Source organism: Carassius auratus, chromosome 6 (genome assembly GCF_003368295.1).
Source record: "Carassius auratus strain Wakin chromosome 6, ASM336829v1, whole genome shotgun sequence".
NCBI lineage: Eukaryota > Metazoa > Chordata > Actinopteri > Cypriniformes > Cyprinidae > Carassius > Carassius auratus.
In genome coordinates this window covers 17305245-17331778 of record NC_039248.1, presented here as the reverse complement: position 1 = coordinate 17331778, position 26534 = coordinate 17305245, and the positions used below count along the sequence as shown (strand labels likewise).

General features: G+C 35.7%; 2 protein-coding genes across 6 annotated transcripts in view; both read right to left on the bottom strand.

Moving 5' to 3' along the window:
- The window catches only part of farp2 (FERM, RhoGEF and pleckstrin domain protein 2), a 53630-nt gene extending 42940 nt beyond the window's left edge, over window positions 1-10690 (bottom strand). For all 4 annotated transcript variants that reach the window (XM_026263761.1, XM_026263774.1, XM_026263766.1 and 1 more), the window contains exons 1-2: window positions 10611-10690; window positions 8484-8741 (exon numbers count right to left, since the gene is read on the bottom strand). In XM_026263761.1, coding sequence (XP_026119546.1) covers window positions 8484-8687 — 204 coding nt within the window. In that variant the 5' untranslated portion in view covers window positions 8688-8741; window positions 10611-10690. The remainder of the gene's footprint in view (window positions 1-8483; window positions 8742-10610) is intronic.
- Window positions 10691-11912: 1222 nt separating this feature from the next.
- Window positions 11913-21810, bottom strand: LOC113098711 (ephexin-1). 2 transcript variants are annotated; one of them, XM_026263749.1, is made up of 15 exons: window positions 21583-21807; window positions 18690-19057; window positions 18387-18530; window positions 17913-18014; window positions 17208-17824; window positions 16903-17063; window positions 15964-16116; window positions 15717-15846; window positions 15544-15618; window positions 15353-15442; window positions 15084-15235; window positions 13421-13594; window positions 13226-13299; window positions 12546-12650; window positions 11913-12441 (listed from the first exon to the last, which is right to left on the bottom strand). In XM_026263749.1, exons 2-15 carry the CDS (start codon window positions 19042-19044, stop codon window positions 12248-12250), a joined length of 2526 nt encoding a protein of 841 aa, XP_026119534.1. In that variant the 5' UTR covers window positions 19045-19057; window positions 21583-21807; the 3' UTR covers window positions 11913-12247. The 2 variants fall into 2 exon arrangements, with proteins under 2 accessions (XP_026119534.1, XP_026119540.1); XM_026263755.1 differs by having other exon boundaries at window positions 12305-12441; window positions 13428-13594; window positions 21583-21810.
- Window positions 21811-26534: the final 4724 nt, after the last annotated feature.

Below are 26534 nucleotides of genomic sequence, written 5' to 3'. Positions count from 1 at the left end.
AGCCTCATCTGTGCCTCACACAAATAAAACTCATTCATATATATTCATTAAAAACACACACACACACTTTCATCGCTCTTCAGGTCTGCCTTAGACGCAGTGAACGTCAGTGCTTTTCTTTTCCCTCTGCTGTTGTTACGAGCTGAATAAAAAGGCCCAGTGTTATTGAGCTTCCTTGTGCTGTGAGGTGTGGGCGGAGCCCCGAGCCTGCTGACCAATCCCATTCAAACCTCTTTTTTGTAGAGCCTCCATTTACCTGGTGTCACTGTGGCTCCCTCGCTGTCAGATGCAGTTGTTTTGATTCTGAAAGCCCATTCAAAAATGGCTCCAGCATTAAAGGAAAGAATCTGGGTACGTCTACATAAAGAAGGAATGTCTACTTTGGGTCTGTGCGCAGCCTTCCACAAAAAACATTGTGTTTATTAAGAAGAAAAACACACATTATAAGGGAAGAACTTTGCCAGTAAGAATTAAAGTTGCCACATGGAGCCAGCATTCTTGGAAGGCATGTTTTCCATTCTGTTGTGCCGTTAATGCAATTTATGTAAAGGAAATGTCCTTTAATGTGACTGTTTCCAGGTCTGTGCAGGTTCAAAGACTGTTTCTGGCCACTGGACATTCTCAGTGATTCATCTTTGGAAAGACAGACTGTTTTTCAACATTCAATTCAGCAATTATTGTCTATTTTTACTTGCACATCAATGGAGAACAAGCCCAAGATTTAATAACAAGTGTGTAAAGTCAGAACAGATTTTATGATTCCTGAAGTAATGTTTATCACAAGTTTTGCAATTACACAAAGCGTATGGGTCAATGACAAATAAGAGTCAGCATAACAAAGAAAACTGGGAAATCCTTTAAAAATCTAGTTTGAAGTGTGCCATGATCTTAAACTAAATTAAAATGACTCCAAAAAACTATAAAAAAATTAAAATTACACTTTATGGTAAAAAAAATAATTACATTCATGGGCAGTCACATTTTGCAATCTGAATTATCTGAATGATGTCATAAAAAGGTCACATGATGAGGAATTAAGTAACTGACCATGACACAGTCATCATGTGTCCTCTTCATGATGTCAGTTTTTGTTTTCGGTTTATTTCACAAAATAAGAAAAAAAAAAGTTTCACTGTTAATTAAAGGACATTTTTAAATCAGAAATTAAAAACAAGTTTATCATACAAGAGGTCTACACACACACACACACACACACACACAAAAGAGTGCCACAACACTGACCCAGAAGTCACTGTTGCAACTCTAAGTGTAACATTTTGATGTATCATGACTAAAACTCGCAGCCTGCCGATAAATTTGTAGACTTGGATAAAAAGTATTTGTCCAGACAAAGAGGACATTATCACCCGTCTGAGGTGTATTTATATCTGTTGCATAGAGTCTTTGAGCAGATAAAGTGGACACTCTCTTCTCTTCTCTCTCTCCACAAGCAGCTGGTAACAGACCCTCATTGGAGAGTATTTGGCAAGGGTCCTGGTCCTGGCACAGACTCCGCTCAGAAAGAGAACCAGTGTGACATGCTACCACACACATCCTCTCCTGCCTCTCTTCAGGACTAAAAGCAGGGGATCTCCCAAAATGCAGCACACTCAGGCCCTGGTTTGTGTGAAAGGTCTCTGCAGTCTCTGTTTAACGGCATCTATTTCTGCTGTTCCCCCTGGAGAGCCCCTGCGCTCCAGTAGATTCCTCAGAAGGTCACAGTAGGTCTTGAATGGCGTGCAGCATGCGCTGGTCAGATTCCATGCAAATGTGCGTGTGCGCATGTTCTCTCTTTGTTTCAAGAGCTTAGACAGCATATGGTGAACTAAATTATAAATACCAAAGGTCTAAGATGAGCCCCCTCCATCACAGCTGGCAGAGGCATTGTTATGACTACAAATTTAGGTCAGTGTTGTAGTTTTGCATGCACTCCAACAGAAATGTATTGAACAGATCTGACTCGTGTAAAACCAGGGTTAACTAAAACAATACGAAAATCATTTGCATTGCTTGAAAAAAAAAAAAAAAACTCGCTTATTTTATTCCGGATATATAAATATATACTAAATACATTATATATATATAAACTAAACATAAAAACTAATTCAAAATATAATAAAAGTCTTATATATCACTATGTAGAACAATTTTACATGAACTCAAATGTGAATTCCAGCCTGTCATTGACTTTGACTGACAGCTTGAGTGATTGAGGCCTGTGTCGTTCCAAGGGTGTGGATGGGACAGGAAGTATAGGCTGTTGTAGCAGCTTCCTCATCACTTCCTATTGGCCTAGTGCAGAAAACCTAGAGAGCCAGACGTCTGACAGTCTCAGAGTGTTCAGAGCCTGTTTTACTGGAAATGTCAAGACTGCAAAATCATCTCAGAAAATGTGCCAAACAGACCAATTAGCTGTACACTTGATATCAGACACATTACTATCCCATTATGCAGTGGGAGCCAATCAGATTTAAAAAAAAAAAATGATGTAAACTAGGTGGTTCATTTCTAGCCAAACATTATTGGTATCAACAAGAAAATGGTTCCATTTTTAACAACATGCAGGTAAATTATTTGTGCTGCCGTTAGATGTGTGTCATAGGTCAAAGAACACGCAGGTCAAAGGACAATGCTGGGATGGCAGATGTAGTCTGTCCAAGAATGTATTTACACATAAACAGTTCTTATTTGCATACAATACATACTCTACATGCTAGGTATGCAATTTCAGACACAGCATGTATCATACTTACTTTTCAAACAGAAACACATTTCATTAAAATTTACACTATAACAATTGTAGTATTACTACAAACACATACACTACAATTTGGGATAAGACTTCAGCAAGGATGCAACTGTTTAAAGGTGAGAGTTAAAAGACTTCTATTAATTAAATAATAATAAAAAAATATATTAAAGTAGAAAACTGTTAATATTTCAGATTTTACAATGTTTTGACCATCGTATCGAAAACATCATACATTTTTGATCAAATAAATGTGAACATTGAGACTCTCAAAAATGTATAAAATATCGTCCCAACATCAAACCTTTGAACAGGTGTGAACAAAAATGATTTGAAGCTAAATTTATTGAAATGAGTTACTACCAAAACAAGAAACATCACAATCTGTGTTTGATGTTGCAGTTGAAGATATGTAATATGACTGATAGTTGTACATTATTAAAACTAAAATAGTGTAGTTCAGACAAACAGGGAAAATGAAGTGTCTGGAGTAATTCAGCAACATGTCAAAAATAGAGACTGATGGCACATCACCACATTGCCACATGCTTGCGTCTGACTGTATAACAAACCCTTCACAAGATCAAAGACTCCAATAGGAGAGAGCGGTGTCCACACTGATGAGACAATACACAAATACAGTGCGCCTTAAACTAACTCCTTAAATGGTTCGAGTGATCGGATGGTGATCTGTCTTAAACACACTTCATTTACACCTGCTCTTTTCATGACCAGATCAGCTATGCTATCAGTCCAGACAAACAAAGTGGCCAAGTGTAAACAGGCCCAAATATTCACAATTTGACTACAGATCCCAAAACGAAAGTTAAAGATATCCACATAATCCAGCCACGGGTTAAAAGTCCATAAATAATTTTTCCCTGATTTCAAAGTCGGAGAAAATTATAACTCTGGCAGACGCTGTGGAGCAGAGAACAAACCCATGTCCATAAATAAATGCTGAGGCTGGGATCGCTGCAGGCCTTCAGCGTTTAGACGGCAGCACAAATTACAAGTTGGCGAGGCTGAGGAGCGGCTCACAGACGAAGAGAGCAGGTCAGTGGGTTTCCGGGTGAACTGGGAATAAGGTTAGAGGCAAAACAAACAGACTGGTGCCCAATATGCACGTGCATAAGCATTCATTCCCTCAAGGCAAATCATTACAGACTGTGTGGGCCTGCCAATTCCTAAAAATCAAACAGCTGTAAGACCTCCCTCCTTTATGCCAACTTAGGTCTGTAACAAAATACATATATATAAAATAATAAATAAAATACATTTCAATTATCAGTATGGCTGAATACTTGTATACCAACAGTCAATCAGCAAGATTGTTTAAGTTTATTTAGTACTTTATGCAGTAGATGGCCTTAAATCAAGCAGCTTTATAGTATTATTAAACATGAAAAACCAGTCAGTGTCGCTTTCATTTAGAATTACAACTTGATGTTCTGTTATGAAGCCTCTCTCCAGTGTGGAGCTAGCAAATGATAGAATCTTTTTATTAGTGGGGAAAAAATATTTCATTAAAGTTATAGTTTGGTCTGCAGAAATCAAAGCTTGATCTAGCTCAGGACTGTTCTGATTAGTGACGTGTCATTCAGCCAAGTATGGTGACCCATACTCAGAATTCGTGCTCTGCATTAAACACATCCAAAGTGAACACACACAGCAGTAAACACACACAAACTGTGAACACACACCTGGAGCCACGAGAATCGAACCCACAACCTTAGGGTTAGGAGTCATTCTTTCTAACCATTAGGCCATGACTTCGGATTATCATAACCCTGAAGTATTTTAAGAGAGATTATGTTGTGTATACTAGTTTATCCAAAAAATAAAACGGCTCATCACTTAACCTTTATTTTGTTTCTTATCCATATGACTCAAAAATATATTTTAGGTAATTAATTCTAATTTTGTGTGCCAAATATATTAACTTGTATAAATTGTATAACAAATTACATAATATGACTTTCAAAAGCTGAAGTGATAACCTTCATTTATTCGTTAGAATATATATAACAACATTTTAACTAATTGCAAAAGTTGAATAATCAATAAATGTCTACTGATCAATCAGCTAAATAATCAATGATTAGATCGTTCTGATAATAGTTAGATTAATCGATTAGCAAAATAACTGTTTGTTGCAGCCCTACTTTAAAGTTTTGAACATTTAATACATTCATACAATAGAATATATGGCAGCTTTTACTGCCCATGAGGCCGTTTGACCGACATGCCAAACAACTAATCACAGTTCGTTTCGTTAATCATCACGTCCCAGATACTAGAAATGTAGTCGCAATAACAGACCGGTGTGTAAAACTCTTGGATGTATTTTAAAGATTCTATGACGCGAACTTTAAATATTTGACATATTTTTGAAAGCCTAGCGTTTAGTTAATCCTGATAAGCAACCCTCTTCACAGTTGTAAACAAGTCGGCTTTCTTCTTTCGTGAAGGGGTTTGGCGCCACAGTATCTTTGTTCCTATGCGGAGTGTTAAAGAACGCGATATGTCTCGTGGAAATCCTGTAGAATTTAACCAATCCGATGACGACTTCGGCACTCGAATGATGAAGACATCTTATTTAAGCAAATTTTGACATTGTATAATTACAGATAATAACTATTTTAGTATTTTACTTTTTTTGCTTTAATTTTTTACTCTTGGTTTGTAAGGCAATGTATGGATTTTTTTCCCTTAGTATTTTATTTTTCCTCTTTTTACATTCTTAAATTTTGTCTTTTGCCCTCAACCTTTACTTATTTATTTGCACATTTCTAGCTTTATTTGATATGACAGTGTGACTGGAAATAATTTGAGAAAAGAGAGAGGAATAGGATGCAACATTTAATTTAAAATAATTAATATTGTATATTATTATTATTATTGAATTAATGAAAAGACATTCAGATAGACAGGTTTTGACAATTCATGTAAAAATTTCAGACTGGTCAGTTGTTCAGAAAATGCACCATCTTGTTGATTATGAAAAAAAAAAAGTGTCTGCATTTGAACAAAAAACAAACCCAGGGTTTTAAACTTGTACATTTATAAAACTAAATCAAAGCTCTCTAAATTAAAACAACTGTCACCAGTCAATGCATGCTTTTGTGTGTTTTTACACTAACATGAACAGTAGTTCAGCACATCTGTCTTTATTTCTTTGGTCAGGCAGTTTAGTCCTGAGAGTCAATTTGGTATATTTTCCCACAGCTCTCACACTTGTGTACCTGGGTGTGCATTCGAGAACACAGTCCCATCTTGGAAACAGATGTGGCAACATGACATCAGACCCACAATGCAGCGAGTACACAAGTGCACGTGCACACAAGTTCACGTGCACACACACAGACAGACACACACACACACACACACACACACACTCCTGCTGAGAATAAACAAACCCCTTTCATGAGCAACACCAGCCTGCATTAGCGTCAGTTTGTGCATCATGAAACAGATCAGGAAACCATGTTGCCTTGTGAATCATTACACAATCTGCCTAATAAAACATCCACACCATCTGACAACAGACCAATCAATACCACCATTCAAACACACTTAAGTGTAATGGAAAACATGTCCCAATACACTCCAGAGGAACACTAGAAAGAGTAATAAATCTTTGAACCAGATTTAACCCCATTGTTCTTCTATTATCTAGACGTATGAAGATTCATTTACTTCCAGCAGGGTGTCTCTGCTTCAGTACAGCATGTTTGCTGGTGCCACCGCATTCCAGAGTCCTGTAGCCTAATAAAGCTGGATAATGACCATTTACCACTATCTTGTGTTTGTAACAGGGGAATTCAAAGTGCATTGTTATCTGATCTAATCATGGGAAGTTCTCATCCTCTACCAAAACACGGTCTTATAGATAATCTTCCATATCAATCCAAAAAGAGATGTTAAAGGAATAGTTCACCCCACAAATAAACATTTCCTGAATTTTTCTGAATAATTTCCCTAAATTTGGAGTAATCCAGCTTTACATCACTTGACCACCAATGGATCCTCTGCAGTGAATGGGTGCCGTCAGAATGAGAGGCCAAACAGCTGATAAAACTTCTTAATGAAGGATTGACTTTTTACAAACACACAACTTTTCCTTTACAATATGGATGGACTGGAGTGGTGTTATGGATTATTTGTTTTTATTCAACAGTTTGGAATCTCATTCTATGGCACCCATTCACTGCAGAGGATCCACTGGTGAGAAAGTCAGGTTTTAAATTCCTCCAAATCGTTACGGATGAAGAAACCTACTCATGTACATCTTGGATGGCCTGAGGTCTATTCCTTTAAGACGGATTCAGGTGTTGGCGTTTTTCCATATTCCTCATTAAGCAGCTGGCAACAATAAAAGCGCTTTAAAAGCCACACTTCTAACCTCAAAACTGCACAAACACACAAAATCTTAAATCTTGACGTGTCCATGTCATTTTGTATTCAAATGCTAAAATGATATTGTAGGAAACTTAAGCAATGCATCCTCACCGAATATCTTACCCTTTTTTTATTTTCACCCACAGTGATAAAAACAGAACATCAATGCAGAAATGCATACGTCAGATCAGATGTGTAAACACAGCCAGGCTAGCACATAGAAAGTGATTTCAGACCAAGGGTGTAAAACAGACTTATAGATGCAGGATTTAAGTGCTAAAGCCATGTGGCAGCTGTCACCCACCACAACCCAACACGCAACGCAAGACTGCCAGAGGTCTCCAGAGAGATGGACGTTTACGTTCTCCAGCACAGCCCCAAATGGACAAAACCAAACACAGTGTTCCGGCTACAGTGTGTGTGTGCTTATTTTTAAATAAACTTAGCGTTGCTTTGCAAACACAATAGCAAATGTACAATATTTGTGCAGTGGAATCAAACAAACAAAACATCCAGGCAAACAATTAACCAGACAACCACGGAAGAAAGTTCACGGTGTAACAATATGTGATATGAATCATTTCAACAGTTCAACAAGACAGGTTGTAGCAAAGTAAATATAAAAGGTTTAATTGGGTTTAATAATAAAAAAAAAGTAAACTACAACGAAAATACAGTTAAAAAATATAAATCAAGCCATGTTTTTCTACACTTTTTATTTTGATAAATGAATACAAGTTATTCTAATTCATAACAGTTATATTAAATTATTATGCAAATTTGTATTCAGTGCACCAATATAAAAATAAACAAGCAATATAAAAAAAGAAAAATGCCACATGGAGACTTAAAACATTATTGAAATGATTCACTGAACAATCACTGAATGGACAACCACTAAAAAAGACAGTTTGAAAATTATTGAAAATGAATCAAACTTCCCACCTCGAATACTTTAGAAGAATCATTAAACTAGTCTAATGACATGACCTTTATGAAATACACGAACGTTCAAACATTTTTGGAAATATGTGGGACACTGGAGCAATGGCTGCTGATAATTCCGTTTTGTCACCACAAGAATAAGTTACGTTTTAAAGACATTTCACACATCATTTCAATGTTTTTAATGTATTTTAGTGTAACACAGTAAAAAAAAAAAAATCTTACCGATCCCAAAATTAGAGTTTACCATGGGCCAAATAAAAAAGCTCATTAAAAGACACTTTATATTATATTAGTGACATTCATCACAACTACATAAAAACTCACAGACATATATGGAGATGAACTGAGACAAAAAGACTGAGCTGATGTGAAAGGACTCACTCACCTCAAGATCATAAAACTCCTGAGCATCATCCAGGCCCTGGACGCGGATCTGCAGGCCCCTTCCGTGGCCTTTCCCTCCTGCTCCCACAGCTGAGCTGAGGGTCTGCCCAGGCTCCAGGGTGCTGATGCCGGTGTTGTTCTGAGCTCCGAGCCGTGTCCCTGCAGGGGTCTGCAAGGAGCGGTAGGTGCCCTCGATCTCACCCATAGCTGCTCCCAATGCAGCCTACCCCTTCTCTCACACACATATACACACCCCTGCCTGGAGACAACAGAACAAATCAAAGAAATCACACAATGAAATTAAATCCCAAGCCAGTTCTACAGGAATTGATATTATGGTACAATCTGAAAGAACTAATCCAAGATTCAAAGACAGGAAAACAGATGAAACCGGAACTGCAGAGACAGCAGTTAGAAATCTAGAATAGGATTTTTTTTTTTTTAAGAAAGAAAAATAAGTTTAATCAATATAATTTATGATTGGTACCATATTCATTGTTTTAATGTTATGATACACATATAAGGCAAACTGATATTTTATTCCTGAACACTAATAACCATAACAACCTAAATCATAAATATCCGAAAGTGAACATACTCCTCCAGCAAATATATATATATATATATATATATATATATATATATATATATATAGAGCACACAGTTTAAGATTTAATTAAGTTTAAAAAATTCAAAAGACTTTGCACATTTTGTTTACAATCGGTCGAGCTCATCCGTGTTTTGGCCTATGTTTAATTTCACTGGGAAAATCTATAATAAATTTCGTGAAAAGTTAAAATATCATTGAAATATCAGCCAAAACAATGATCGAAGTAAGTGTTCAACAAACAGATAATTCGGACATTGTATCCATGTATCGACAGATATTTTTTCCTTATGTTGATAGGGGTTTTGTTTTCTAGCTCTATTTTTTCTTTTTTTTATGAGCCATGCATGGATGAATCATTTGCAATAAAATCTATGAGATGCATTTTAAAAAAATTATAAGAAGAATTTTTACATTTAATGTCAACTTTAGAGGACATGCATTAGTCAGTCAGAATTGCTGCATTTATTGTATTGTCAAACTTGATTGACTAATTGTCAAGGTTTCAAGTCAAACATTCACAGCTGCTCTATACTTTTAAAAACATCTGATGACATTTACACTGTTACAAATAGTGTGATCCGACTCCCTTTCCTTCACATGACACTTCAAAGTTCCTGTCATTATTGGCCAGCACAATAGCAGTGACATGACCACAAGACACAAGCTCACATTAGCCATTGCAAAATAATAATGTATTGCCAAATTTAGCAGACTTTACATGAAGTCTGAATAACACTGGCAACACTAGAGGCATCAATGCAACATGACCAACTCAAACAGGCTCCACTTTAACTCTCTTGATCTCTAAAGCAACAGGGACAACTGAGAATAACATTCATTAAAGCCAACATCATTCAGCATGGTTCTTGGCTCTTTAAAGCAACAGGTTGGTTTAAGTAATTTGACTGGAATCCTTTCAAAGCACAGGCTCAATTACAATCTGTGTTCCAAAACTGACCTATTCCCCCTCATAGGAATAGAGTTTATATTTGAGAAGGAATACTTTATCCCGGAGTTTGAGCAATTCCTTCTACTGAATCAGCTAATGATCAGCGACCTTTAATCTCTTTTGTTTTAGTAATGAAAAGAAATTCCTCATTGCAGGCTGCACTTGATAATGCAACAATTTTGAAAACAATTAAATGAAAAGCCGACATAAACTGTGGAGTTGTGTAATATAATGAGATAAAGCTGCGTGGAACCAAGATAAAAAATAAATAAATAAAATCTCTGTAATAGCTTAACCGCTCACGACAAACTTATTTTACTCGTCGTATTTCACTAACAACGACAAAAAAGATCCTCAGTTGCGATGAAAAATAAAAGCACACATTTTGCTGTTTGTCATTACAGAGACGAAACAAAGACTGACAAAGTTTAGTCAAACCACACAAACATGCGAATAGAGCATAAAACCCTGTCGTGTGCTTCACTGAGACGCGTTTAAATACGCTACTACCGACATAATTGATCTGAATTAGCTTTTAATCTCTATTTTGAGATAAATCGATATCATACCTTTTCTTTTTCGCCTGGTATTTCTTCAACTCTAAATGAGTTACACGTCCGATCGTCGATGTAGGCGAACTGCGGCTAAGGCTCATCTCTGATTGGACGACTTCAGACAGATTCTGCTTTCTATTGGTTCACACTCGCACTGAAATGCACAGCAGCTATTGGCTGAAAGTTATGCCTGCGGATTAATTTGATTGGTTTCGAAATGCCATGCAGTTTGATAATATAATATAATATAATATAATATAATATAATATAATATAATATAATATAATATAATATAATATAATATAATATAATATAATATAATATAATATAATATAATATAATATAATATAATATGGTTCAAAGACGTTAACAAAAGTGATTTTTATGTCCATAGAAAGCATATTAAAGGTAAGTAAAGTGTCTACTTTTAAGTTTTCAAATATATTTTTGGTAGATAAAATGTAAAAATTTGGTTGAAACAGTGTTACATTGTCATTCAGTGTAAAAATTCAAACAACATGCACATTCTGATGTGTAAGTAATAAAATATATAAAAGAATAAAGCAGCATATTACATATTATTGTTTTAAATGAGTAAAAAAAAATCTTACTGACCAATGGGCAATTTTAGTGGGTCTCTTCTGTAAATCAGGGAAATAAATTATAATATTTATAATTTTTTTTCTCAGAAAACAACAACAATTTAAAGCAGTATAGTAAACTTATAGTTTTTATGATTGGGGAAGTCGTGGCTTAGCGGTTATAGAGTTTGACTCCTAACCCTAAGGGTTGTGGGTTTGAGTCAAATACCACGTCTGAGGTGCCCTTGAGCAAGGCACCAAACCCCCAACTGCTCCTCGGGATGTCACAGCATAAATGGCTGTTCACTGTTGTGTGTGTGTGTGCATTTGGATGGGTTAAATGCATAGCACAAATTCTGAGAATGGGTCACCATACTTGGCTGTATGCCACGTCACTTTGTTACTTTTTTCAAAACCCTTTTTCGTCTTTGAACAGTTTACAAAGTAAAAAAAAAAAAAAAACTCTAGTTGTGTCTGTGCTCTATATCGTATTTCCAGGAAAATTACAGGAAAACCAAATAATGAAATATTGTTTGTTCACATGCAAAATAAGGGAAGCTTCAAACTTCACATGTAAGGTGTCATTCAAAACAGTGAAGATATAAGCAAATAAGTGTGGAAAGTTGAGGTGTCAAATGACCAAAAACGGACAAAAATGGAATAGAGGTATATGGATTATATTACAAAATTTATTTAAACAGAAAGGAATATAACAGAAGGAAATATGCATGTCCTGTACAGTCCATTAGGCTACATAAAAATAAAAATTAATTTATATCAAAATAAAATTAAAAAAGCAACTCCATGTTTGCAAGCTGGAGCAAAAATAATTACTGACCACATTATTTGTTGCAAACCATAGAAAGTAGTTTCAGTGTTTCTTAAATCACATGCAGAGATGTTTGAAGTTGTTCTGTAAAACCAGACACATAAAATATATATATAAACCAAGACCAAACAACCACCTGGCAGTAGTTCAGTTAAATTATACATAGATTGTACATATAATTATTTACTAATTTATTTTAAGTCAGTAAGTGAAAAAATGCAAATTGCAATGTAGACAGTCTCTCATTTAAAGCATTTTGTGGTTGGAAGGTCAAGGCTCCCACTGCGTTGTTTCAGCAGGCGTGTGGCTGTCTGTAGGACATGATACCGCTGACGAAGATGACGTCTCTGCACATGTTCATTGGTGATCTCTACAACACATGCAGTGGAGAACCAGCCCCGCTGTCCGTCCTGTACCCTGTGGCCTTCCAGGAACCCTACAAAAGACCAGAAACGAGAGAATTAGCAGGCCAATTCAAAAAGCATTCACTGATTTTAGACTTACTGAATTCAGAATGGCAGGGTTATGTTGCAACAGTACCATCTGAAGTCTTCTGCATGACGTTGATCATGTCTCCCAGCTGTAGACTAAGCTCTCCTTGTTGTTGTCCACTGTACACCTCAACACATTGCACCTGAGGACAGTCTTAGACACAATGCCTATTTGATTAAAATGTGTACATCGTTTTTTTTTTTTTTTAACTTTATAATTATAATTCTAAAGAGCATCAACACAGTGAATTGTTTTCTCTGATTAAGAACAGATGTTTCCCATTTTTGGAAACACAATCTTGAAGCCATTGACAATTTTGCCCCCTGGTGGACAATGTGTAGCTGCACAAGCTGTTGTTTATTGCATACTATTACAAATTATTTACAGAACTCCCAAAGTTAAATTATTTTGTACGTACTGTCAATAAATAACAGTTATAAGCAAAACACAAGATCAGACATATATTCATATAAATATGTGTTTTGTTATGTGATATATAGAGGTAACCTAACTGACCCCAAATCATTGTTAGCCATGTATGTAATAGATAATAATACAAATACAATGATTATTATAATATTATATAGGCTAATAATGAAGGATAACCATTCAAATTCAAGATGGTGTCGTTATGATATATGTACTATTATATATTTTTTGGTTTCTGTTGAACTGACTCATACAAACACACATGAAAACAAGTAATGCATTTAGTGATTCATTCTTACCCCACTCTTCATACACCGTATCCTGTCCATCTCTCCGCCCACCCAGGAGCTCCACCCACAAGTCCTTCTCAGCTCTAAGAAAACCAGAAGATGTGTTTATTAAGGGAAAGATTTTAGGATTTGTAATGGTTTGCTTTCATCTTGCCATAAAGGCCATGCTTGACTGTTATGGTTCTTTGCATTGTTGGTACGAACTCTGAACTTGTTTGCAGTAGAAGCTGAGAGGTGGCGCTCCGGTGATTATGCAAAAGGACGAGCCTAAATATCCGGTTCAGCTCACATCCCTCCAGCTCCTCCTCCAGATCTTTGCCCTCGGTCACTTCTATCAGAGAGCGGTGCACGTAGTCATGAACTACAAAACGATCCAACCTGCATTCACAAAAGACATGAACACCTTAGGATGGGTAGGTACACAGACAAAAATGGGACCCTGGGCCACAAAGCCAGTCAAAAGGGTACATCTTTATTTTTTTATACACAAAACACAGTTATTCATACACTTTTCAAAAACAAATTCAAAAAAATATTATTGATTATATATTGGTTTGGGATTCAATTTGCGATTAAACCCAATTTGGGATTAAATAGGTTAATATCCTAATGATTTCTGGCATAAAAGAAAATTTGATCATTTTGACCCTTACAATGTATTGTTGGCTACTGCTACAGCTACAAATATACCCCTGCTACTTATGACTGGTTTTGTGCTCCAGGGTCACAAATGACCATCTGCTGCATCTATAATGTTTAAATGTTTGGGTCAGTAAGATAAAAAAAAAAAAGAAAAAAATTACAGTTTTATTCAGCAATTAAATGAATCAAAAGTGACAGTAAAAAATTAATAACGTTAAAGTGATTTCAGCTTCAAATAAATGCTGTTCTTCTGAACTTTCTATTAATTACAGAATCCTTAAGAAATTATAGGAGTTTCCAAAAAAGCAGGACAAATGTTTTCAACATTGAATATAATAAAAAAAATATGTATTGAGCACCAAATCAGCATATGAGAATGATTTATCATGTGATGCTGAAAACATGACTGCTGAAAATTCATCACCGTTATACATTATATTTTAAAATATTAAAAAAAGAAGATTAATATTTTTATTTCACAATATTATTGTTTTTACTGTATTTTTCCATCAATGTAGAGATTTAAGAGAGGAAAGCATAAAAATAATTTACCCACCCCACATTTTTGAATGGTATAGTGTACTGTATTTCAATCTTAGATTGACAATCTATTTATCCATAAATGCTATCTTTAAAATAGGATTTTAGCAATTCTTGTACACAGTATATCAGCACCATATCGGTCATTGGTTATTGTTAAGAGGTTTCTACGTACATTTATTGGTATCTGTGAATATTGGATATATTTACACTTTTATCATCTATTTTAACATTTAGATGACCTTTTCTGTCATCTAATGCTCATTAAAATCACTTTTTAAAAGACATTCATCTTTAGCAAATCTCAAAATAAATATTTTCGCACTGTGCAATGATGTAGTTTGACACTTAAATAAATTTGTGGCATTTAAAATTATACAAAAAAATAAATACAATTATTTGGATAAAACTGCTCAGAATTTAAATATTGTCAATTCGTTTGTTATTGACCATAACATATATTGTATACAACAATATTCAGTCCCATTTTAATATCAGTGCAAACCAGCTAGATAAATAGTTGAATCTGTCACTTTAAATAACGGAGACATCCATAAGATAAAAGATATATAAGGAAAAATCCATCTTCCTAGAAACTAAAACCTAATGAAAACCAAAGAAACTTCTCAGTAAGTAAGCATTTAAATCGGCTCATTTGATAAACTCATTGATTTTGCTCTCCTACCCTTTCCTGGTGGCCACCAGCAGCAGATCATTAAAGAGGAACAGAAGTACAGGACACACTTTTCTCTGGCCAAACATGTTTTCCTTCAAAGAGATTTGCACCAGATCTCCCTGCTTCACAAGCCAGCGGGAGGAAGACACGAGAGGCAGGGCCTGAGAGAGACAGAAAGATCCAAAAACAGACAGACATCGATGAAAAGAATAAATGAATTACACATTACAAAATGGATATGCAAACAGTTTCCCAGCGGCCACCTGCGACTACAGTACCTTGCATGCAAACTTAATCTTGTTAGCAATCTGCACTATTTCTTCCATCTGTTTCATTCTGCCCACCTGCCAGTTGCAAGCTTCTAGAAGCTGTAGATGAAGACGGCACAAAGCATACAACATAATGCAGCAAACTGATTTTTATACAATAGCAGTCTTTGAGAAAATGTTTAGCAGCTTGGCATTCATACCCTGGAGATCTCCGACAGAGCTCTCAATGCTGAGGCCTCACAGTCTGACCCTGGAACGGCCTTCTTCTGGATATTCTGCATTGCATCGAAATGTTTGACATATTCAGTGATGTAACATTTAAAAACAATGAAGCATTCTCATGCTTATTATGCTGGTGCTTCTCATCGCTCACCTCCATTAAGATTTTAAGCCGTGTGATTCGCTGAAATGGCAGTGAAAGGAAAGATTTGAGGGGAAGGCGGTTGCATCGAGGGTGTTCCTGTAGTTTATGCAAGATCTCCACAATCTGAGGACTCTCTTTTCTGATTACAGTACAACATAGATTCTAAATATATTACATTTTCGACAGCAGACACTTTAATCATAAACATCCAACCAATTTGCATAAATAAACATCAATAAAAAAAAATTTTTTTTACCCAAGGTTGTGCAATGTCTGCTCCTGGTAGGGCATATTACGGATGTAATTTATATAAGCATCAAAAGGTCCAAGAGCATATTGGTGTACAACATTACAGATTACGTAGCAGAACACACTTGAGGCCAGCTCCAACAGCATCGCATCCATGAAGCTGAGAAAAGAGTTAGCATAAGATATAAGTAAGTATTTGGACACTTAAGTCACAATGAAAAATGCCTGAATTTAATTGCATTATACAACATATAGCTTAAAAAGTGGCATATGCAAATGAACGATCCTAAAGTTTTTTTTTCCGCAACTAACTTTTCAGAGCAACTTTAACAATTATTTTTGATTCAAAGGTCATTTTTTTTCATGAATGTATGAAGTTCATCAAATTGATATATGAAAATGTTCCATTAGAAAAGTAACAAGAAAGTGCTCAAAATAGTAAAAAATAGTAGTAATGTGAAATATTATTACAATTTAAATTTTCAGCAGCCATTAATCCAGTGTTCCATGTCACACGATCTTTCAGAAGTAATTCCAATCCGATTTGGAGTTCAAGAAATATTTCATATTATTATCAATGTCAAAATCCATTGTGCTACTTAATATTATTGTGGAAATGATGCTACATTTTTAGGATTGTTATTTTTTTGAAGCATTTATTTGAAATATAACTTTTTTGTAAAAGTGTGAAAGCCTTTGCTCTCTATATGATGATCAATTTATCACATTATTTCTGAATAAAATTATTCAAAAATAAACCCAAATGTAGTTTAAATGGTAGTGCACATAAGAAGTAATATCAGTATATACAGGCCCAACATTATAAACTTCTGAACATGACAATGATCACAGGAAGCAATCAGATCGAAATGTTTTCTCCTCAGACATTTATTCTGCAGTCTTGCTGAACAGACTTTATATTGTATACACAATGTCTGGTCCGTACCTTTGACTGATCTCTCTGATCTTTGCAATGCTAGAAAACAATGACTTTCTGTCTCTCGGTGCCAAAGCGTCTTTCAGCTCTGAAGATTCTTGAAAATGCTCCACAGCCACCGTCAAGCTCTGAAGATAGAACTGCTCTGATGTAACAACCTCATACAGATGCTGGTAAAGGGTTGAAGGGATGAGAATTACAGGCAAAGGCAAAGAATGTTGGGAGAAAGTGTGGAGAGCACCAGAGAATATAAATATTAAGTAGACATCATAAAAAACAGGAGGTATTACCAATTTTAATACACTTTAGGGTACCTCTTGAAGCTTTAGCTGTTCCTTACTGAGTCGATGTAGTATTCCACTGTCTCTTACGATGTTTCGCTCTTGCCACAAGTTCTCCACCAACTTTGTCTTAGTATCAGCCCACATGTAGTTGCAGTCTCTCTTAGAAGGGCTTTTGATCAGTTTGTCCACCAAACCAGGAAGAGGCAGCATTGTTGGAGACCTCTGAGAAGTTTCAAATACGTTCTTCGTGAGATTCTCCTCAACTGTTTCTTGGTATGTTCTCACAGAAAGAACGTCCTCTGGACTCTCTCCATCTCTCTCCATTACATTTTCATGTAATCTTTCTCCATCAGTCAGTCTTTTGGGGTGAAAGCACAGTGAGCACATTTCTAACTGAGAGTTACTAAGCATTCTGGGCGAGTGATCTCCTTTAGCCTTAAATACTTTAGGCTTTTTGGTGCTACAGTCTCTCTCTCTAATTGCTCCTGAGAATTTTTTGTGTAGCTCAGAAACCAAACTTTCTCTGACAAGCTCGCTGCGCAATTCAACTTCATTGTGCTCAATTTTGGTTTTATCGTGGCCACTGAAAACAGGAATTGGTTTTGACGGAGATAAAAGAGGTTTGCCATTGGGACAAACCTCAGAAGCTGGAGAGGACAAGAGAATCATTGCAAGGTAAGATTTAACAATGAAATACATTGTGATAAAGTGATAATGATGGTGGAATTAGAGTACCTGATTGTCTGTGGGGCAGCACCGGTGAGCTGGAGCATTCAGACTGGACTGGTGTTGTGTCTACGTCCATATAAACTCCCTCATCAATATCATTCGTTGGTGCTTTCCCAACAAAAATGGATAAAACCTCCATTCAGACTGCTGACACATTGGTTCTCAAACAATAAGAAACCTGAAAGTGCTTTATACGCATATACCTTCTTGTTTGGAGTCCTAAATACCATAGTGATTTATATGTAACAATAATTTAAAAACTTAGCTGTTCTGCCAACTCTTACATTTATGCATTTAGTAGACACTTCTCTCCATAACCTTTTTAGGTGGTACTAAGGGCCTTGGGATGTTAGACCCAAAACCTGAATGGTAAAAATGGTTGACTATATGATAGTTGGTGAATTTTTGGCTTGAGAGATGCCTGAAAGTCGCCAAGCAATGAGAAATAAATTCAAATCATTAAGGGAAATGAACACTCACCCATCATGGAGATCATTTTCTCTGGCTCTTTGGGAAGAGGTCTGGCAGGTACAGGTACGCTCGGAGGGACCCGTTTTGATTTATGTGAGGTAGTTTTTGGACGACTGTGCTGGTTTTCCAAATGAGTGTCATTATTCTTTCCATCTGTGGAAACAGATTGGTGAATGTCTGCCAGTGGTTCACAGATTTACTCACATGTGCTGTCATGACACTAGGATGTTCTCCATGCAGGACTGGTTTTGCTCAGTCATCGTCTAGGAGTTTATGTTGATAAATTGGAATTAGACATTCTGTATGTTGTACCTGAACAAGCTTGGTCTGATGTAGGTGGGACATAATTCATAATGATATTATGGACAGGCTGTGATTGCTCAACATGGATCTGCATCTTCAGATGACGAGGTTTTGGGATTGGTTTTATCTTTGGGGGAGCGACCAGACCATGAGAGGCAATTACTTGGCGTGAGTTTTGTGCCACTGTGGAGCGCTGGGTGGCCTGGCATTGTTGGTCCTTCTCTTGGACATCTCTCCTCAAAATAAAGTCTGTCGCTCTGTGCCATTTCTCACCCTTAAGCGGAGGTTTGGGAGGACAGCAAATTTTAGACGCAGGAAGGTTTTGACAAGGATATAGTTCTCTGTATCCATCTGGCCCTGGCATGGCCTTCGGATGCCTGTAAGGAAGAGCAGATGGAAGCAGCACAATGCTACTTATTAATTGTCAGTGTAGATTCTGTCAGATGATTATGAAAATTTCTGGCTACACTTTATTATAGGGACTAGTTCTTACTATTACTTGCTTATAAGTATGCTTATTATTAACATATTGGCTGTTTATTAGTACCCAATACCTAAACTTAACAACTACTTCACTAACCATTAATAAGTGGTTATGAAATAGGAGTTTATTGAGGCAAATGTCATGGTTAATGCTTTGTTATGTAATGGCTAGAATTGGACCTTAAAATAAAGGGTGACCAAATTTGTCTAAGTAATGGATATGAAAGATCTTTTGATTTTAGAAGTAATTGTGCAAATACATAAAGATGTGACATAAATTTACACTATAATGCATTTTAATTAAATTGCAAGTTAAACGCAGTTTATTTTCTGCACATTCAGTTTGCATAAGTATATGTTTTAAGTATTTGATTTCCATATAAGGTGTTTTTTTATTTATTTATTTATTTTATTTTTTTTTGTATGCCAAAGTGTACTTCTACTTCTGAAACTTTATTCCATTAACTGGTTATGCCATTTCAAACATGTCTGACTTTCTTCTGTTTTGGTTCCCATTGACTTTCAATGTACATAAAAAATTAAATAAATAATAACACAGACAATGATAGGATAGGAAAGTCGATAGGAACTAAAACGGTTTGGTTACCCATCATGATTTAAAATATCTTCTTCTGTTTTCTGCAGAGAAAAAGAAGTTCAGCCAGGTTTGGAACAACATGAGGGTATGTTTTGGGAGGACTATCTCATGTGTAAAGGTCCAGACAGAGCGAGAGAGAGAGAGTGATCTGATCTGACTGCACACAAGAGCTCAGACAAACTTGCCTTTTTGTTTGTGCTCTCTGAAAAGTGATGACTCAACATATTGGCCCAGAAAAGAGAGAAAAGAAAAGAGAAAGGTATTCTCATTTGAGAAAAAGAGAAAGGTAATTTGTTGACACTTGAGTTGTCTATATAGTTCACTGAGAGTTAAAATATGTGCTAATACATAAATACAGATTCTCAAAAACATTCTGTGCACTGATAATATGTTTTCTTTAAGTTCTTAATGGCTGACAAGTGGAAACATTTTACCTACAACCCACCACAAACACACACACACACACAAGCCCACCAGTTATTTCCTTTTTGTGGGCACAGCTGGATCATGTAGTGAAAAGAGCTGTTGTTGGGATTTCCCACTTTTCCCATCTCATGAGATCCGGTCACACATGTCTCCGCTTGCTGTCAACTCTGCTACACTGTATCATCTAAGACATTCCTACTAAATTGAGTTGAGCGGGTAATGTTTCCTAAGGCTTTCTGCTAACTAAGTCACCTTTATAATGGAATGTTGAAATTTCCCACTTCTCATAAATGTCACAATGGCTAAAATAGTAGGGAAAAGCAACATGCCCAGTAATAAAGCAATTTTTTATATATAGGTAGGAAGGGCAAGAGGAACTTGTAGGTAAAGTTCAGCCACTGCCTCAACTGCATATTTTTTTATGTTTTTTATTTAATTAACGTAAACATGCACTGCAATAACAAAAGCATTGTTTTAATTAGTTTTTAAACTAACTTTCCTTACTATATACAGTGAAAAACCATGATAAATCTAACAGGAAATTTCATATAGGTGTTTGTACAGTATACATTACTTTACAGTTTTTGTGTAAAATGAGTTTTTGTGTTCCTCACTTCTGTGTAAGAACAAGTCATCATATAATTTATATTTTATAACTTTTATTCTTTTATTTCTGTGCATGACTAAACCTAGTCTCTATATATAATTTACCTCAGTTTGTAGAAAAGTTACTTTTGATAAACTTTTATTCCACATGTGGCTTTCTCATTACCACCTGTGTTGTTGGTGCTTGTCAGTGTATTATAAAGGCACAAAACTAATTTTAGTACTTCAGTAGTTTGATGTAAATTACATAACAGTATATCAGTGAATAGACATGTAGTCATTAATTATTGATAATTATTGATCTGGACAACTGAATATAAAAGGTAGCTGACCTCAGTCCACTTTCCCCTGCAATTAAATGATCGTGAGAAAACAGTGCATTCAGTGTGCCCAATACCCATAGAAATCCTTGTCAAATTTCGGTTTCAACAACTTCAAGACACAACAGATGGACGATAAGAAAGATGCATTTTGGATATGTGGATATGAGAATGAAGGGACAGACGATGCAACACAAACATATTTGACGGTTTGTGTGAACATTTAAAATGACTTTATACAAGCAAAAACCATTATGTGTTTACTGTGTATGTATTTATGTAAACATTTTACAACCATTACTTTCACACTAATGTTTCTCTTATACCTCAAAATTTCAATTTTGTATCAGTGTTTCTGTAAACACACTTGATATTGTACTGTATTACAATAAGACATAAACCTTTATTCCCATATTATATTAAAATAATTATTAAAACTAATATTAAGTAAACAAAAACTCCCACTTACCTCGGTCTGTATTCACTACTTTTAATTCTGAAATGTTGTCCAGCTCCTGATGCTTTGCAAACTTGATACCCTCAGCCAACACTAACTGATTCTTCTAACAGTGGGAATGCCTCTATCCCTTTTAACTCTTGAATTCAGTCTCGACTTCAAATGTAGAGAGAGGGGAGGGAGAAAAGAAGATCCGTCTCAACACGCAATCAGGTAAGATGTCTGGAATCCACTCATAATGCATCCTTAGTGTAACTTCTACTTGGGTTATTAAAACAAAATACAAATTTTGTTATAAAAATCATGACATAAAACTAGTCACACTATCAGAACAATATATAGTCAAAAAGACAGGAGATTTTGGCTCGGTTGGAATGTCATTCTGTTATTTTTATACATACCTCCAATTAAAAAAGAGTTGGAAATCTTGCAAAGCCAAATTCCAATTCAATATAACAATATATTTAAGGAAATATCTGAATATATAATTCAGTCGACAAAACGTGGTTTAGAACTGTGGTTTACAAACTAGAGCATCAGATGAGAATATTAAGTTTGATTGCTTATGATTTTCAGTTCTACCCAGCTCAGATTGATAAAAGTTTTCAAAGCTAGAAACGAAAAGGAGTAACTTATTACTGTTCTATTAGATCAAAGGGGGAAAATCATTATTTTCAGAATTGAATGATCAAATTTGGCCTGGAGAAACAGGATTTTTATAGATTTGTAGAAATTAGACACTATTATGATATGAAAATCAGAAGAGTAACAAATTATTATCCCCCTATGATAAATATGTTTATTAAAGTGTATAATACAAATACTTGTGAATTTTTATTTATTTATCTGGTTTATATAACTGCATCAAAGATATTAAAATTCTACACAGTATATCAAAGAAAAAAAAAATAATATTAATAATTTGCGCAATTGTGTGTCTAGTCATTCCAGGGCTCTAAGGGATTTTTGTTGGAAAAATACAATTTGTTCCTTTATCAAGCCCAAAGTGAAAGCAAAACCAAAAGGAATGACAAATCAGGGCTCCTGCTGGAGGGAGTGTGGGACATTATTGACTGATCATGTACATGTCTTCTGGACTTGTCCAGTCTTGAATCTGTTTTGGTCAGAAATACATTCTAGCACAGAAGAAATTTCTAGACGACAGAGAGATGACAGATAAATGCAAAAGTGGAATATGTATATTCATTAATGCAAATGTATGAAACTAGGATCAACGGCTGCTTGATATGTTGAAGGTGCAAAGGAGCATTTGGCCTCCACAATCCTTAATGGATGAAGTTTGAAACAAGACACAATCTAGCCTCCTGGCCAAACTGAGAAATCAAAGGAGAAGGGTCTTGGTTAGAGCGGTGCCCAAGACACTGATGGTCACTCTGGTTGAGTTCCATGATCTTATATGGAGATATCCTTAATGAAATCATGGTCCAGAACCTCAGACTCAGCTGAAAGTTTACCTTCCAACATGATGAACACCGTACGCACAAAACCAAGACAATGCAGCAGTGGCTTAGGGACGACTCTATGAACATCCTCTAGTGGCCTAGCCAGAGATGGGATTGAAACCAATCAGACATATTTGGAGAAACTTATAAATGGCTGTCCAACAATGGTCCCCAGCCAACCTGACAGAGCTTGAGATGACCTTAAGAGAAGAATGGCAAAAAATAAAAAAATATTCCAGATACCCCCCAAAAAAACCTGAGGCTGTAATTGTTACCAAATTGTTTCAACCAAGTATTGAGTTAAGGGTATGAAGATTTGTGCAATGAAATTTTTTTCAGTGTTTACTTTCTACTAAATTTGCAAAGTTGTGATAAATCCAGTTTTTGGTTTATTAAAGTAATTTAAAGCAGTTTAACATCATACAGCCACACAACAAAATGTGAAAAAAGAGGGGGTATGAAGACATTCTGTAGGCACTGTACATGCTACTCATACATCATTTTCTTGATTATTTTCTTAGCAATACCCCAGAGCAGTATATGAAGGCCCAAACCTTTGATTTAATAATTAACACTTACACTAAGTTAGATACCTAAATGTCAATTCAGTTTTTACTCAGTATATATTAGGTTTACATAAAGTTTTGCAGTAGTGGGATGATTAATTTGTAAGAACTAAGTTTACAAATATATATGCATTATGCAAAATTAATTGAATTATTAATTGAATACAAAATATTAATTTGCTCGTGATGTAATCAAAACTTCATAGCTTTCCTTTTGAATTAAGTTTTTACGCCTTTGGTCGGAAGGTCCGTTCACACCAAGGATGATAAAAATTACTATAAAGCTAACGATATCCACACCAACAAACGATATCGGCTGTTTATTCTCAACACACACTCGTCTGCCGCTTTAAAATCTCAAGCTCGTTGTCGCAGGATTGATTCTGATAGCGTGTCAGAGTTTTTTATCATGAAAGTGATTCCAACAATATCGTTTTTCTGTGCCTTTATCATTATAGCTGTGGTGTGGGCTCTGCTATTCTTTAAAATTGAGACCGATTTTCAGATGTTTATCGTTATCTTTATAGTTATCTCCAACTGTTCCTCGGCTGCCCACTGCTCCAGGTGTGTGTTCAATGCTATGTGTGTGCACTTTGGATGGGTTAAAAGCAGAATTTTGAGTCACCATACTTGGCTGTCACATCACTTTCTTTAGGTAGTCAAACATTATTGATGATTACCTCTGCGCTACTGGCGTTTTTGCTTAAGTGTGTGTGTTTGTGTGTGCGTATACACCAAAGATCACCCTTGAGGGCCACAGTGAACTCTACCCAGAAGGACATGGACACCAATCTCTACTCATGGGGGCCCCAAAGCAATGAAAACTACAAAGGCCCCACAAACTGTAGCGATGCCCCTCCATTACATTATTTTTCAAAGCTGTGCTACATTTTTATTTAACCATGCTATGAGAACCACTATATGAATGAATATATTGATGAGCAGTTTGAGTAAAAAAAAATTGAGTTACTAAAATGAACTGACAGATGTTGGGCTTTTGATACACTTGGAAAATAGGTCCACATCTTCCATTTCCGACTAAAAAGTCACAGTAGTTGAATGAGAGGACTCTGCCCCCATCTTGTGGATGTAACTTTGCAATACTGCAACTAGTTGATCTTCACATTGTAAATCTGCAATAAAAATATGAACTTCAAATACTTAAAAAGGATATGGCCGAAAACACAATCACTCTCCAATAAACAGCATAGTAATAAAGTGTTGAAGAGGGACTGACCAATCAGGTTTGAGAAATTTTCCCTTTCTATCTTTTAATGACTGATCTGAAGTTTTTCAAATCATATAAACTACACTGAAAATTATTATTTCAAAGTAGTATTTCACACAAAACCTCAAAAGAGCAAATGATAGGTTGCAGTCACCATGTCACCTACTCTTCTGAGATTGGGATAATGACATGGGGCAGACAGAGTGAATGTAGTGTGCTCAAGCAGTGCTTAAATTGTTCAGGAAAAACAATGAAAATAAATAACTTTGTTAGATCCACATTGTTACATAATGTAATAGTACAGGCTTTTGCAACCTTTTTGTGCTTCCATTTGAATACTGTCTATTCAGTGGTCTTGTTTCAGGACCCAGATTTCACATTAAAAAAATAAATCCTTAAAATCAAAAATTTAAAATGAAACTCCATAGGCACTATAATTCTTTATAATTATTTACAAAGGATGAATAAAAAGAAAACGTAAAAAAAGGGCCTTTTCTGAAAATTATAAACACCAGCTCTGGGGTGATCCTGTTATTTGTCTAGTCTCAGAAGGCATTAGTATTTAGCTTTGTTAGCATTTAGCTTTGTCTTTCCGTGCGGTCTATCAGAATAAACATGTGACCAAAATAATGACAATCACACCAAACTACTGACATAGATTCAAGTTTTCCTAAAGAACTATACAACAAGCAGCAAATACATGCCACAATTATTTAAAACAATTTTTTTTTATCACTCTGAGATATCAATATTTTAAATACGAAGTAATGTAATTAGCTACAAGACAGTCTATTGTCTTTTAAACCGATGGATGTAATGTATTGGCCATGAGACAAATATTTGATTATTTATGACCATATTACATAGCTTTATTAAGTAGTGGCCTAATGGTTCGAGATTTGGAATCGTAATCCAAAAGCTGTGAGTCTGAATCTTGGGCCAGCAGCAATTGTAGGTGGGGGGAGTGAATGTACAGGACTCTTTCCACCCTCAATACCATGACTGAGCTGCCCTTGGGCAAGGGACTGAACCCCCAACTGCTCCCTGGGCGTCGCAGCATAAATGGCTGCCCACTGCTCCGGGTGTGTGTTCACTGCAGTGTGTCTGCACTTTGGATGATGCACAGCACGAATTCTGAGTAACAATACTTGGCTGTGTGTCACATCACTTTTTTTTTTTTCACTTTCTTTAGGTTATTCAGACTACCTCTGCACTACCTGTGTTTTACATAAGTGTGTGTGTTTGATTGTGCATATACACCAGTGCCAGAGTGAAGTTTACCTAGAAGGACAAGGACACCAACCTCTACTCATGGGGGCCCAAAGCAATGAAAACTACAAAAGCCCCAGAAACCATAGCGATGCCCCTCCATTATTTTTAAAGCTGTGCTACATTTTTGTTTAATCATGCTATGAGAATCCCTATATGAATGAATCTTATGGTGAGCAGTTTGAGTTCGAAAAATGTAAGTTACTAAAATGACTCAAAAACATTTTATTTTTAACAAAAAAACAAAACAAAACAAACAAAAAAGTAAATTAATAACGAGGACCAGCAACCATTTGGCTACCAACATTCTTCAGAATATCTTTTATGTTCAGCAGAAGAAACACACTCAGATATGGATTTGTAACAACTTGAGAGTGAGTAAAGGTTGACAGAATTGTTATTCTTTTGTGAATAACTAATAATAAGGGTACGTCATCC